Consider the following 15908-nt stretch of genomic DNA (forward strand, 5'->3'; position numbering starts at 1 on the left):
GGTTTTCCATAGGGTTACATAGTACTGTACACCGCATGGAAAACTGCTGCGATCCGCAGCCAAATCCGCAGTGTGTGCACATACCCCCACAGTGTGCACAATCTGAGGATTCACAAGTCTGCAGACTTGTAGCCTAAGGCGACTTTCACACTAACGTTTCCTGGAGCTGCAGAGGGATGCGCACGGCCACCGTGAAGCTCTGCCCATGGCCGCACCTCCTCCGGTCAGCTCCGCCTATGGGCGCATGACGCTGCATGTGACCTGCGTACCCTATCTTTAGCATTTGGTATGCAGGCCGTGCACAGGTATGCGTTTGCCGGCACATGCGTCCTTTTGACGGTGCGCCGTTCTGCTCCAAATGCACTGTGTTGCATTTTGGTGCACACGGCGCACCGTCAAAAGGACGCATGCGCCGGCAAACGCATACCTGTGCATGGCCTGTGTACTCAATGCTAAAGATAGGGTACGCAGGTCGCATGCAGCTTCATGCGCCCATAGGCAGAGCTGACCGGAGGTGTGGCCATGGGCATAGCTTCACAGTGGCCGTGCGCATCCCTCCGCAGCTCCAGGAAACGCTAGTGTGAAAGTAGCCTAAGGCTATGTGCACACGTAAATTTTTGTCCTGCGGATTTTTCCGCGCGGATTTGTAAAAATCTGCTGGTAAAATCTCAGGTCAAAAAAAGTCCTGCGGTTTACCTGCGGATTAGCCTGCGGTTTAGCCCTGAGGTTTCACACCTCACAATGGTGAAGGTGTGAAACCGCAGCGGAATCCGCACAAAGAATTGACATGCTGCGGATTGTAACCCGCGGAAAAATCTGCAGCATGTGCACAGTGTTTTTGGTTTTACCATTGCAAACAATGGTACTGTACAACGCAGCAGAAACTGCTGCGGACCCATAAGGCCAGAAACGCTGCGGATCCGCAGCAGAATCCACACCGTGTGCACATAGCCTGAGACTGGACAATTCCTTAAGGCTGAGTGCAGACGGACTTTTTGGCCCTGCGGATTTTTCCGCGCAGAATGGAAGAAATCCGCAGGTCAAATGACCTGCATTTTTCCTGCGGATTTCTTCCATTTTTCATGCGGTTTTTGTGCAGTTTTCCATCGCGGTTTTCCCCCTGCGGATTTGGTGACGGGAGATGGAAAACCGCACAAAAGAAGTAACATGCTGTGGATTTTATACCGCGGGAAAACCGTGTGGAAAAATCTGCAGCGTCTGCACAGCGGTTTTTTTTTTACATTGATTTTAAGGCTACTGTACATCACAATGCAAAAATGCAACGTTTCTGCGCGGTAAAATCCGCTGCGGAACTGCTGCAAATCTGCATCGGGTGCACACAGCCTTAAGGCTATGTGCACACGGTGTGGATTCTGCTGTGGAATTTTCCGCGCAGATTTTACTAAATCTGTAGGTAAAATGACCTGCGTTTTACCTGCAGTTTTAGTGCAGATTTAGTGCAGATTTACCGCAGTTTTTGTGCGGATTTCCCCTGCAGTTTCCACCTGCAGATTTCTATAATGGAGCAGGTGGAAAACTGCAGCAAAACTTCACAAAAGAAGCGACATGCTGCTTCTTTTAGGCTGTGTGCACACGATGCAGATTTGTAGCGGTTCCGCAGCGGATTTTACCGCGCAGAAACGTTGCATATCCGCATTGTGATGTACAGTAGCTTTAAAATGAATGTAAAAAAAAAAACGCTGTGCAGACGCTGCGGATTTTTCCACGCGGTTTTCCCGCGGTACAAAATCCGCAGCATGTTACTTCTTTTGTGCGGTTTTCCATCTCCCCTGTCACCAAATCCGCAGGGGGAAAACTGCGATGGAAAACCGCACAAAAACCGCATGAAAAATGGAAGAAATCCGCAGGAAAAATGCAGGTCATTTGACCTGCGGATTTCTTCCATTCTGCGCGGAAAAATCCGCAGGGCCAAAAACTCCGTCTGCACTCAGCCTTATTCTGCGCAGAAAAATCTGCAGCATGTGCACAGCCTTTTTTGTTTTACATAGCCTTAAATGGTACTGTACATCACGTGCAGTTCTGCAGGGCCAAATCTGCTGCAGAACTGCACAGAATCTGCACCGTGTGCACAGGGCCTAAAACTGCTGCTGCTGACCCCATGGCTCTGTGTCTTTGCTTCAGCAATTAGCTGTCAACAATTTCCTTACCAAAGTCCAGCCCATTTCCTAGGTCCTTTCTGCACAGGTGGGCAGAAGCCAGGACAATGTCTCACATATAGTTAAGCAAAACCTGGTTTGCAAGTTTGGCTGCTAATTGTAACTGAGCAGATGGTTACTGCAGCCACCATCCAGCCTGAGGTGTCCAGGTGAAGGGAGCTCCTGACTGGAGTTATTAGACTGTGAGCTCAGTCAGGATCCCGCTGCAAGGTAGGATTAATGTGAGGACCAAGACTCGTATTGGTTTATTTTAAAAAATTGTTTATTTGTAAAGTTTTTACCAAATTGAGCATATTCAACGTGCTCGAAAAAAATGCTGGGGTTGACGCGGCTGCATGTCTTGCGACTGTTCCATAGCTGCAACACTTGCAGAGATTGCCTACCAGACAGGGCATCCCTGCACGTGTTGATCAGCTGTGTGACATGCAGCCGCGTGTTTTGAAAACATGTTAGTCCTAAAGGGACTAACAATTAGGCTATGTGCACACATCTGGAATTCCAGCGGGAAATACGTGAGAAACCAGCTCTTTTTAATTCCCGCGATAAACTAGCTTTTTGCAAGCGTAATTAGCTTGCAGAATGCTAGCGTTTTCCAAACGATCTGTAGCATCGCTTGGAAAACTGACAGGTTGCTCACACTCGTCATACATAGTGTTTGACGAGTGTGACCAACTTTTTACTATTGAGGCCGCCTATGCGGCATCAATAGTATAAAGATATAATGTTAAAAATAATTAAAAAAAAAAAAAAAAAAATTCCTGAGCCTCAGCGATGCTCCCAGCTAGTCCCGTTCCCAGTGATGCCTTGCGACAATGACCTTTGACGTAGCGGTCTCGCGATTCCACGAAAAGACTGAGAATGCTGCATATTTTTCCGCGATGCGATTCCACTGCCCTAAAATACGCAGCATTAGCACAGCATGTGTGGAATGCCATTGAATTCAATGGGTTACTTATTTTATGCATTTTGCCGCGATTTCGTAGCGTTTGTGGTGAAAAAGCCCGGCAAAAACGAAAAAAATCCGCGAGAATTCCGGACATGTGCACATAGCCTTATAATGTAAAGTAAAAAAAATAAAATAAAAATGTTCAAATCTCCCCCATCCCCTTTTACCAAATTAAAAATTAAGAAATAAAGAATACACATATTTGGTATAGATGCATTCGTAAAAGTCAGATCTTAAAAGTCAGATCTATCATAATAAAAAAATTAATCAGATCGGTAAATGAGAGAGAAAAATCAAAATGCCTGAATTGCGTTTTTTGGCCACTGCAACAAAACAAACAAAAAAAAAATTACTAACAGGCGAACAAAAATCATATATACCCCAAAATAACAAAAACATCAACTTGGGGCACAAAAAGCAAGCCCTCATACTGCTCCACATCCTAAAAATGTTACAACGCTTGGAAAATAGCGACACAAGCAAAACATTTTTTTTTCCCCACTACTTACCAAATATGCAAAGATTTTGTTTTATTTTTCTCCTTAAAGCGAACCTGTCAGTAGGATTGTACTGCGCAACCTACAGGGTATGTTTACTGACTGTGTGCACACTGCTTGTGCAGCGTCCAGATGTTAGTGTGGTGAATGGGAGTTCAAGAAATCCCATGTCCATTGTGCGTCCAGAGACGCTCGCGGATCACCTGCTGAGCCGGACATGCGGCACGTCTTTCCAGACCGCAGCATATCCATTTATCTTGCGCAGACACGAGCCTCCGCAAGATCATTTTCACCCGTGCAATGTATTGGACGCGGTGAATCTGCACGGTTCAGTGATCACATGCGGATTCACCTGCGGTCAAAAGCCGGAAGCGAACATGCGCTGCGTCCAAAGCGCTGCCGATTACTGAACGTCTACACATACCCACAGACACTGTCAGGTCGGCGCCGTTATACTGATCAGGGCTCATAGAAATACATGTAGTCGCACGCTCCGGTCCAATTGCCAGCGGCTGTGTCAGGGTTAATGTGAGAGACTCGCACGAGAATCGTGCAAGTCTCTCGCAAGTGAGTATGAGCCTTCATAGTGATACCTGGTGATGAAATCCGTATTGTGGTTGTTGTTAAATCTTTATTTCCAGTTTTGAGTTAATGATATGCTCGTGCTCCAGGGCGGCCTGTGGGGGGGGGTCTTCATGTGGTGCTCTGATTAGGTATTCATCAGTATAGCTTCTGACAAGTCACTGATCCCTCACTGACCTGGCCCCTATTTTACATACTGAATATAATGTTTTGAACAAAAAAAAGTCGCAGACAGGCTTTGGCGCCTGCGCTGCAGCATGATCACATATATAATGTCCTTGTAATTATTTTATTTGGTGATGTACATGTATTCAGAAAAAAAATTCTATCAAAATGGCGATCCCATAGATGCCACTGCGCAGGTGCCGTCGGCACCATCTTGGTGGAGACAATTTTTTTTTTTCCTCTAGCAAAATGGCGCCATTTTGAGTTTTGTTTTGTTTTTTTCTGAATACATGTGTATCACCTTATAAAATAATTACATGGACACTATAGATGCGATCATGCTACAGCGCAGGCGCCTGCTTGCTTGAATGTGAAACTTTTTATTTTTTTGAAAACATACTGAATATAATATGTAAAATAGGGAGCAGATCAGTGAGCTGCCATAAGCATAAATACCTAATCAGAGCACCACATGAAGGACCCCGCCCCGGAGCACGAGCATATAATTAACTCAAAAACTAGAAATGAAGATTAAACAACCACAAGACAGATTTCATCATCCAAGGTATCATTACATTCAGTATAACGGCGCCGACCCGACACTGTCTGTAGGTTACTGTGCACAATCTTGCTGACAGGTTCCCTTTAATTGTACTGACCTGTAGAATAACGATGCCAGGTAATTTTTTATAGTAAAATGAACGCTGTGAAATAAAAATTCCAAACAAAGAACTGCACTTTTTTTTTTCCTATTTCACCACACTTGAAATCCCCCCCCCCCCGCTTTCCATTACGTGATATGATACAATGGATTGTGTCTTTCAACAGTAAAACTCATCCTGCAAAAAAAACACTCTCACACGACTATGTCGACAGAAAAATATTTAAAAAAAAAAAAAAGTAAAAAAAAGTTATGGCTCTTTTAATAAGGGGAGGAAAAAACTAAAGCACGAAAAATCGCCTGATCCTTTAGGGGTTAAGGATGTCTTACCACCAATCCACAGGAAAGATATATGTCTCATTGATTGCGACCCCCACCAGATCTACAAGTACATCTGTCAGATCCATAGACCATTAGTGGAGCAGCGTTTCACGTGTTCAAACACACACCTCCTCGGAGAATAGAGGCTCGGGACACCTAGTCTACTGATCTATGAGTGTTCCAGAAGTTGGTTTCCCAAAGATCGGCTATTTATCATCTCTGTCAAGGTTAAGACCTTGTTTGGACTGGATGGGACATCTACACATGCCCTAAGGATAGGCGGTAAATGTCTTTGGTGGTAAAACCTCTTTAAGGGCAGATCAACTTTCCCTACCTCTAGTTTAGCTGAGCCTAAAGGCCCCGTTACACATAGCGATGTCCCAGCGATCCCACCAATGATCCGACATGGATGGGATCGCTGGAACATCGTTGGGCTGATCGCTGGTGAGCTGTCACACAGCCCCTCCAGCGATCAGGACCAGCGAGCAAGCTGGTTTCCAATGTAAACATCGGGTATCTAGGAGCCGCGCAGCTCTTAGATACCCGATGTTTACATTGGAAACCAGCGTCGATGATCGTTGGTCTCTCGCTGCCACACACAGCGATGTGTGTGGGTCGCCCTCCCAGGGTTGTGGGGTACTCTGTACCGGGCCGGTGTCAGGGGGATGTGCTGCGGTGGTGGTGACCCGGTCCGTGGCCCTGGGCGCCCAATATCAATGGAGGTTTATGAGATAGTTTATATGGATAGTTTGTGACGCCACCTGTGGTGTTCAGCAAATATGGTGTTAAGCCGACGCTGCATGCAGATCCTCTGGGACTGATGGTGTGTGCAGCATAGATGGTAAAGCTCCCCACAGGTGGAGCTGTAGTCCCAGGGCAGTGTAGATGAAGTAATGGCGGGGAGGCGTAGATGGTGTAGGTACAGGTACTCAGATGTAGCGGTGCGGAATAACTGGAGGACACCAGGGCGCTGTTCCAAAGCTTTATTCACTGTTTGTAGTTCACACACATGCCAGCCTCCGCGCTGTGTTCTCCAGGTATGGGCTCCAGCCAACCTCTGGGCAAGATAGGATTCTCCTTCCCACACTCCGCCAACATGTACCTTCCTGAACGACTACTCCAATGCACCTTTAGGTGCGAAGCACTCCAGTACTTAGTTACCCTGGAATGCCTCTCTCTAGGTGTTCCTAGTCTCTACTTGTATGACAGACAGCTGTAGCCTGCTTCGGGGAACTCTAGCTCCAGAGTCCCGGTTCACTAATAAGGTGCTGTTGTGTCCCAAGTCTATGATGGGAGCAAGGCGTTAGCGGCTCACTGCTCCTCCGGTGTCTGTTGTTGGACATAAAAGATCCGATCAACCTCGGGGACCGGGCCACGGCCTTTGCGCTGAGAACCTATAGGCAGGGTTCCTATCCAACCCACTCCTCCTCTCTGTTCTCTTCTCCTTCGTTCCGATCTGTTCTGTCTTTCTATGGAAGCTATAGTTTCAGGTCTGAGTCTCTTCTTTCTTTCCTTTCCGTGCCAGCTGACCCCGGTCACTGGGGCAGCTGCAGCACCCCTTCCTCCATCCCTTCTTCCAGGGATCCTCACTGAGTGACTTTCCTTCCTACTCCGCCTGCCCTCTCTGCAGACTCACCCCAGACTGACCCGTGAATCCTATCCATCCCCATCTTTTATACTAACTCCACCCACCTCCCAGCACATCTCGTGTTACGAAGTAGGGTTCCACGAGGGGTGCCCTGCTACCCCCCCAACCTAGAGCTGTTAGGTGGCCCCACTGAACATCCCACACACAGGATAGCAGGTGTGGAGTGTAATCAGGAGTTCCCACCTTACCAGGATGGTGGGGCACTACACCTTAGGAGAAGGTGCAGTACCTCTGTGGCGACTGAAGCCTCAGTGGCGCCACACGTGCTGGCCAGCAATCAAAAAACGGCCCAGGACGATAGTGCACGGTCAGCATTACCCAGCGGGGGGGCCGGTCGCTGATCCCCGTCACACTCGGCGATCTCGTTGGCGAGATAGCTGTGGCGTCACAAAATCAGCGATCTCGCTAGCGAGATCGCTGTGTGTGATGGGGCCTTAAGAGTCTTCACATCTTTATTTTATATCCCAAAAGCATATTATTCCATGAGATTCCTTCATTGATTATGTTCCATACTTGATCCTTCCAGATGCCGTCTTGTGATGCCTTACATTACTTCTACCAAAGCCTAACAAGAACAAAAAAAATTAATTCCGAGGACACAGAGGGATCTGGCTTATGCCGATGTCTGACATCAGTGGACCTGGTGGCACTGGGTGTAGGAAGCACCTTGGGGGCCGGTGTTTACGTCCTAGCAGGAGAGGTGGCAAAGGTGGATTCGGGTCCAAGCATTATCTTATCATTCTTGATTGCGGCTCTGGCCTCGGTGCTTGCTGGACTGTGCTATGCCGAGTTTGGTGCTCGGGTACCTCTGACTGGATCTGCCTACTTGTATAGCTATGTTACGGTTGGAGAGATCTGGGCATTTATTGCCGGGTGGAACCTGATTCTTTCCTACGTCATAGGTAAGCTCTAAGATTTTGCGCGCGCGCGCGCGTGTGTGTGTGTGTGTGTGTGTGTGTGTGTGTGTGTGTGTGTATATATAATATATACACACAGTACAGACCAAAAGTTTGGACACACCTTCTCATTCAAATAGGTATTTTTTATTTTCATGACTATGAAAATTGTAGATTCACTCTGAAGGCATCATGACTGTGAATTAACACACGTGGAATTATATAATTAACAAAAAAGTGTGAAACAACTGAAAATACTGTGTGTCTTATATTCTAGGTTCTTCAAAGTAGCCACCTTTTGCTTTGATTACTGCTTTGCACACTCTTGGCATTCTCTTGATGAGCTTCAAGAGGTAGTCACCGGAAATGGTTTTCACTTCACAGGTGTGCCCTGTCAGGTTTAATAAGTGGGATTTCTTCCCTTATAAATGGGGTTAGGACCATCAGTTGTGTTGTGCAGAAGTCTAGTGGATACACAGCTGATAGTCCTACTGAATAGACTGTTAGAATTTGTATTATGGCAAGAAAAAAGCAGCTAAGTAAAGAAAAACGAGTGGCCATCATTACTTTAAGAAATGAAGGTCAGTCAGTCCAAAAAATTGGGAAAACTTTGAAAGTGTCCCCAAGTGCAGTGGCAAAAACCATCAAGTGCTCACATGAGGACCGCCCAAGGAAAGGAAGACCAAGAGTCACCTCTGCTGCGGAGGATAAGTTCATCCGAGTCACCAGCCTCAGAAATCGCAGGTTAACAGCAGCTCAGATTAGAGACCAGGTCAATGCCACACAGAGTTCTAGCAGCAGACACATCTCTACAACAATTGTTAAGAGGAGACTTTGTGCAGCAGGCCTTCATGGTAAAATAGCTGCTAGGAAACCACTGCTAAGGACAGGCAACAAGCAGAAGAGACTTGTTTGGGTTAAAGAACACAAGGAATGGACATTAGACCAGTGGAAATCTGTGCTTTGATCTGATGAGTCCAAATTTGAAATCTTTGGTTCCAACCACTGTGTCTTTGTGCGACACAGAACAGGTGAACGGATGGACTCTACATGCCTGGTTCCCACCGTGAAGCATGGAGGATTAGGTGTGATGGTGTGGGGGGTGCTTTGCTGGTGACACTGTTAAGGATTTATTCAAAATTGAAGGCATACTGAACCAGCATGGCTACCACAGCATCTTACAGCGGCATGCAATTCCATCCGGTTTGCGTTTAGTTGGACCATCCTTTATTTTTCAACAGGACAATGACCCCAAACACACCTCCAGGCTGTGTAAGGGCTATTTGACCAAGAAAGAGAGTGATGGGGTGCTACGCCAGATGACCTGGCCTCCACAGTCACCAGACCTGAACCCAATCGAGATGGTTTGGGGTGAGCTGGACCGCAGAGTGAAGGCAAAAGGGCCAACAAGTGCTAAGCATCTCTGGGAACTCCTTCAAGACTGTTGGAAGACCATTTCTGGTGACTTCCTCTTGAAGCTCATCAAGAGAATGCCAAGAGTGTGCAAAGCAGAAATCAAAGCAAAAGGTGGCTACTTTGAAGAACCTAGAATATAAGACATATTTTCAGTTGTTTCACACTTTTTTGTTAATTATATAATTCCACATGTGTTACTTCATAGTTTTGATGCCTTCAGAGTGAATCTACAATTTTCATAGTCATGAAAATAAAAAAAACTCTTTGAATGAGAAGGTTTGTATATTCATTCATCAGTAAAATTTAAAAAGTGCCAATATTTTCTACATTTTCCATATCTATAGTAAGTGAATCTTGAAGTTTTTAATTATTTTTACTCTTAATATAATAGTAGGCTTATACTAACTGTTTCATAGAGGTCACTTTTCAGCAGTCATGTCATTATTATCCAAGGGAGGGTTACAATAAAAAAAAATCACTATATATGACTAACACAGGGCCCACCATTCATGTTAGCAGGTAATCGCAGATCGCCTCCTCCACCTGCCTGTACAATGACCTCTGCACAGATCGCAGAGCATGCCCACAACACCCTCGTATAAGAGTTAATAAACCTCTACAGGTTCCTATGTCCATGTGACTGCTTTATGTATATCTCTGAATCAAGTCCAGGCAAGGTAACAGGCCCCATAATCCTGTACAAAAAAAAACTTTAAAAAATCCTAAATAAGGCTAGTTTCACACTAGCGTTTATGAGCGAAGCGACGGCCTGCGCACGCCCACCGGCTCATGACGCTGCATGCGCCCTGCGTCCCCTATCTTGATCACAGGGGGTGCAGGCCGTGCGCAGTGTGCGTTTGGCGGCGCATGCGTCCTTTTGACGGTGCGCCGACCTGCGCCAAACGCAACCTGCTGCAGTTTGGTTGCGTCGGCGCACCGTCAAAAAGGCGCATGCGCCGCCAAACGCATACTGCGCACGGCCTGCGCCCCCAGTGATAAAGATAGGGGACGCAGGGCGCAAGCAGCGTCATGCGCCGGTGGGCGGAGCTACCGGCGGGGGCGCGGCAGGGGTGGGGCTTAGCGGCGGCCGTGCGCAGGCCGTCGCTGCGCTCATAAACGCTAGTGTGAAACTAGCCTAAAAGATAAGAATATTCATCAGTATCTGGTTAAAATTAGTGAAATAAACTGATGATACATTCCCTTTGAGGGACATATTGACAGATAGTATACATCAGTAATCGTATATTGTATTGTAGGCACTTCCAGTGTTGCCCGAGCTTGGAGCGCTACATTTGATGAACTTGTTGGAAAAGCAATAGGAACGTTCTTCAGTAGTACGATGCCTATGGATGTGCCAGGGCTGGCAGAATACCCTGACATTTTTGCCGTGTGCCTTATTCTCATTCTTTCAGGTATTAAAGTTCTATGATGTTGAACTTGAAATTCGACTTTCCGATCGTTTTTTGTCCATTTACGTTATCCGTTGGCTGAATGAGGAAGACCCCATATACTCCAGATCGATGGTCCATCCCATCAAAATCGGCCACTTTTATTCTAATTTGTGTGAAGGGACCTTAGAGTAATCTTTCACTGGATTTCAAATTTAAACAGAATTCCTCCCCCAATTGCTACAGATTCTGGAACAGTCTATCTTTTTCTTCTGTGCCCCTCCATTCCAAACTTATGTCCCCTCCTATTATGGATGCAAATTTTCCCAACTGCACTTATATCACAGACCTTCTCTGTGGGCGTTTGCTATTTTTCCTCTGGTGGCCAATCAAAACAAAGTCACGCCTACTGAGTACTTCCGCTATACACGCCCACTTGCTTAAAGGGAAAACATATATCTTTATTACTTTAGGGCATAACTTTGGAACGGAGGGACACAGAAGAAGATGAAAAACTGTTCCAGAATCGGTAGAGCAGTTTGAATCCAGATAGATACCTAGATCGATCTAAACGTGGATTAAAAGTATTTTAGGTTTTATCTATTTTTCCATTCCAGGGCTTCTTTCCTTTGGTGTGAAGGAGTCAACCACAGTTAACAAAGTCTTCACAGCTGTCAACATGATTGTCTTGGTGTTTGTCATAGTGAGTGGATTTGTTAAGGGCAACCGAAAGAACTGGGAAATCACAGAAAAAGAGCTAGACGATGCCATTCAGAGCATGAGGTATTCTTTATCCTGTCCAAAATCATGAGTGGAACAATCAGAAGAAAAGTATAAAAGAAGCACGTCACCACTTCACTTCTGTGTTTTTCACCCACTCCTGGTTTTGATTTGCACATACTGATGTAAAATACTGACCAAATTGTGAATGTGGCCTTAGACAAGGTCTTCCAATAGAAGAACAGATCTTCATGGTTGGTCTCTGCTTTATTAATCCAGGATTTTCTAATATTGTTTTGAAAACCATATTTTCTAAATCAGGCAAATATTGATGTGAAATACTGAACATGTGAACGTGGCCTAACACTGATTCTTAACAAACTACATATCAATCTGTTCCGCTTCACCTGCTGTATAGCCTGCTACTGGCAGGTTGCACTGTATTTTCAATCCCATTGGCACATGATGTGAAGCTTTCTTTTTTTTTTATCCTACAATTTCTGGTGTCGTAAATAAAATAGAAAATAAGGTCTGAGCTAACTTTGGTTTCCTTCCATCTATACATAAACAATGAGAACCTATAGGAGAACTTGTGCCAGGTCCATCTAGACTAGGATGATGGGACGAAGCACCAAGAGAGGCCCAAATAAATAAATAAAAATATATATATATATATATATATATATATATATATATATATATATATATATATATATATATATATATATATATATATATATATATAATCTCTGCTATGTGCCGTAGTTGACTTTTCTTAGGTTCATAGTAGTAAGACCAATTTATGGATTTTTTTTTTTTTTTTTTTAACTCAAATAGGTTTTCATTGAAAGAACATCACAATATTCATACAACAGTGGTACAAGCATTTTTGATTTTCACATAAACCACCCCCCCTCAACAATGCAAACTCGCCCTTCCCCCTTTAGACAGATGGATTATTAACATAAAGGCCGGGGTCACACTAACCGACGCAAAATACGGTCAGCATTTTACATGCGTAATACGGATGACAGACCCCTAAATAGTGCTCCGTATGTCATCCGTAATCAAGGTGTGGTCGCGTATTTTGCGCATGTCAGCATCCGTATGTAATCCGTATGGCGAGATTTTCTCTCAGGCTTGCAAAATGGACATATAATGGAGCCCTATGACAGGGTTTCTAACAGAAACCAAAGAATAGATATAGACACATAGAATGCATATATATATAATATATATATATATATATATATATATATATATATATATATATGTGTGTGTGTGTATTTATGTGTGTATAGTACTGTATTTACTAGTGTGAGTTTACTGTATCGCGCACTGAATTGCCGGCTTTGCTAAAAGACACCGGGTGCGTATTTCTTGCAAGTCACACGTCTGGTCCGTGTGTAATCCATATCTTTTGCGCACCCATAGACTTGCATTGGCGTATTACGGCCGTAGTACGCTGACAATCGCAGCATGCCGCGAGTGGCACGGACAGTAGAATACGGATGAAAAATATACGGCTGGTGCGAGTGACCCCATAGAGAATCATTGGTCCGTGTGTAATGCGTGTTTTTTGCGCCTCTCACGCGCCCGTATTCCTCGCCAGTGTGACCCCGGCCAAAGGAATATTGGCATAAAGTTTTCATGAAGGCTATCTCGCAGGAGAAAACACCGAAATGATACCGATGATGCTTTGTAATCTTCGTGCCTTCTCTCGCTTGCTCGCTATGCAACTTCGATATGACATGATTGTATTAAGATTTTTTTTTTTTTTTCTTTTAACCATCATACCAACAGTAACCATTCAGCAGATGGCAACAAGACCGGCATGTACGGAGTTGGTGGGTTCATGCCGTTCGGTTTTAGCGGCACGTTGGCAGGAGCAGCTACTTGTTTCTATGCCTTTGTTGGTTTTGACTGCATCGCCACCACAGGTATGTACGTATTCTGTATTTCCACAAATCGGGGATTTAAAGCTGATGTCACAATAGAAACTGCATACGTAATTGAATAGATCTTTTAGACCTGATGAGGCTCGTGTGCTTACTTTGAAAATTTGTTAGAGAGGCTCTAGAATACTGATATATAAAAATAAGCATTTTAAAGCTAGAAAAAAAACACCTTAATTTAAATATTTGGCAGGGAGAGATTAAAAAAAGGAAAAATTAGAAATTCTGACATTTTTCATCAGATCTATTCTATAATGTGTAACAGTTTTGTATTGTGAAATAAGGTGACAAATCCACCACAGGGGAAACAGTTTTACCCTCTCTTCAATATCCCACAACCCGACGTACATTTGCAACGTCACTGGCTGTGGTTGTCGGCCTTTTATCAGAGATCACTTTGATCCTGTTAAACTGTTTAGATGAATTGGTCAAAGTTTGTGCTGTGTAGTCTGAGAGCAGCATAGTGTATGGACAGAGAGGCTGGTTTCAGGAATGTGTCACTTAGCAGCTTTCTGTAGTTTTAATACAATCAGTGTTATATCTGCAGGAGATTATCTCTGCCGGACTAGATGTCACATGCCAGGCAGTCCAGCTAAGCTTTGTAACCCGCCACTGATTGGCAGCTTCCTGTGTACACTGTTAGCAAGCGGCCAATCAGTGGTGTGGGCGGGGTTATACACCGCTCAGCATTCCGAGCACTGTTACATCTACAGCAGAGAAAACAGGGATTCTATTAAAACTACAAAAATCTGTCCAGTAAGTGATTGATACATCACTGGAATCAGGTTATCTTGCCCTATATTATGCTGTTCCTCAGCTTCTAAAGCAAAACCTGCTGATAGATTCCCTTCAAGAAGTTTTCCTTTGACACCACATCATCCCCAACCACATGGCATAATTATTTGGTGTGGATGGGTTTTTATGGATGACCTCATTTATTGGACATTTATTGGTATTGATGTGCATAATGTGTAAAAATAAAAAAAAATCAATAAAGCTTAAATGCTAAAAATGCCCAAACTCTAATTTCAGGAGAGGAGGTAAAAAACCCCCAAAGAGCAATACCTCTCGGAATAGTGGTATCCCTGTCCATTTGCTTCTTGGCATATTTTGGAGTCTCTGCGTCTCTCACTCTCATGATGCCATATTACCTCCTGGATTCGCGGAGCCCACTGCCGGCTGCTTTTGAATATGTGGGGTGGAGTGTGGCCAAATATATTGTAGCTGCTGGTTCCTTGTGTGCCTTGACCACGAGGTATGGTGAATTGTGATTTTTTTTCTTTTATTTTATGGCTGTCTCATCACTGTAAGGCTCGCAAGAGTTTGATATTGATTTATAAGGTAGCCACCTCTCCTAGATGGGACTTATGAGATGGCTAATTTGCAGAATATTTTTCCATGCAACACTTCAATAAAACTCGCTACTCAGTTAATCTCTTTAAAGAGGACCTGTTACAGGGTCAAGGGTGTATCATTTCTGCTTTTATTTCCTTCTCACTTTACATCTTTGTGTGTGTGTGTATATGTGTATGTATGTGTGTGTATATGTATATGTGTGTGTATATATAATATATATATATATATACATACACACACATACTCATAAAATCTGCCTTTGGATTCCAGTGGGGTGGTCACTCTTCTTTTTTTTTTTTTTTTTTTTTTTTTTAGCAAATATGAATGGTCTACACAAGTGGGTGTGGATCACAAGATCCTCCGGGGTGTGTCTTTAGGCTGCTCTGTGCCATAACCCTGTGAGCTTCGCCCCCCTTGGTAAACACCATAAATATCAGGCCTAAATTAAAAAAAAAAAAAAAAAGCCCATATCTCTGGAACTGTATGGCACAATTAGAAAAAAATACTTAGTGGAGCAGCGGGAATAAAATAAGAGCAGAAACTGACCGCTTATGATCTAGCAACAGGTCCTCAATTAGCAGAGACAGTAATTCGCACTTGGTCAACCGGTCTTTGCTCTATGACATTGACTTATACTTAAGGTGCCATTTACAACATAACACCTACAAAAATCCAGTACCAGACCAATGCTAAAATGTTAAAATATTTATTGAAAACTAAGTGGACAACACAATTTACCATAATTAAAACCATATATGGTATGTCAAGATAATAAAAAAAAAAAAGGTGGAGGAATACAGTGCAAAAGTTATGATGTAGATCTCATAGTAAGGAGTGACCCAGAGATCAGGACAAAATAATCAAATTGAAAATTGTATAGACCTAAATGATCAAAAAGTGCTTGGTTCTTGCTATCCCTACTGCACAACTAAAGAAAATGTAGCCCTTGATTCATAACAGAATAAATATAGAGCTCATTTCTAAGTGAACGATGGCGTACCAAGAATAAATAACCCGAAAGTATGCGAAATTCATAAAGGGGTCACATCAATGTAAGAATAATAAAGGACTAAAAACCCATAGTATCTAAATGCCCTGTTCATCCTCCACCTTGCCCTCCAAGGCATGTTTCGCAGTGCTTCTTCAGGGAGTCGTGTGGCATTTGCCAGATGCCTCCTTT

The 15908-nt window shown here is 44.0% G+C and overlaps 1 protein-coding gene across 2 annotated transcripts in view; it reads left to right on the forward strand.

Annotated features, from left to right (window-relative positions):
- The window catches only part of LOC141083593 (cationic amino acid transporter 2-like), a 59263-nt gene that overhangs the window by 27566 nt on the left and 15789 nt on the right, over window positions 1–15908 (forward strand). Inside the window, exons 1-6 of one of the 2 annotated variants that reach the window (XM_073567938.1) lie at window positions 2185–2387; window positions 7524–7899; window positions 10566–10721; window positions 11315–11480; window positions 13221–13357; window positions 14405–14627. In XM_073567938.1, coding sequence (XP_073424039.1) covers window positions 7524–7899; window positions 10566–10721; window positions 11315–11480; window positions 13221–13357; window positions 14405–14627 — 1058 coding nt within the window. In that variant the 5' untranslated portion in view covers window positions 2185–2387. Of the gene's footprint in view, window positions 1–2184; window positions 2388–7523; window positions 7900–10565; window positions 10722–11314; window positions 11481–13220; window positions 13358–14404; window positions 14628–15908 lie in introns of those variants that run through there. The other variant, XM_073567937.1, reaches the window with a different exon arrangement.

The sequence above is a fragment of the Dendrobates tinctorius genome, unplaced genomic scaffold, assembly GCF_039654945.1.
Source record: "Dendrobates tinctorius isolate UK_male_01 unplaced genomic scaffold, ASM3965494v1 ptg000020l, whole genome shotgun sequence".
In the NCBI taxonomy this organism is placed as follows: Eukaryota; Metazoa; Chordata; class Amphibia; order Anura; family Dendrobatidae; genus Dendrobates; species Dendrobates tinctorius.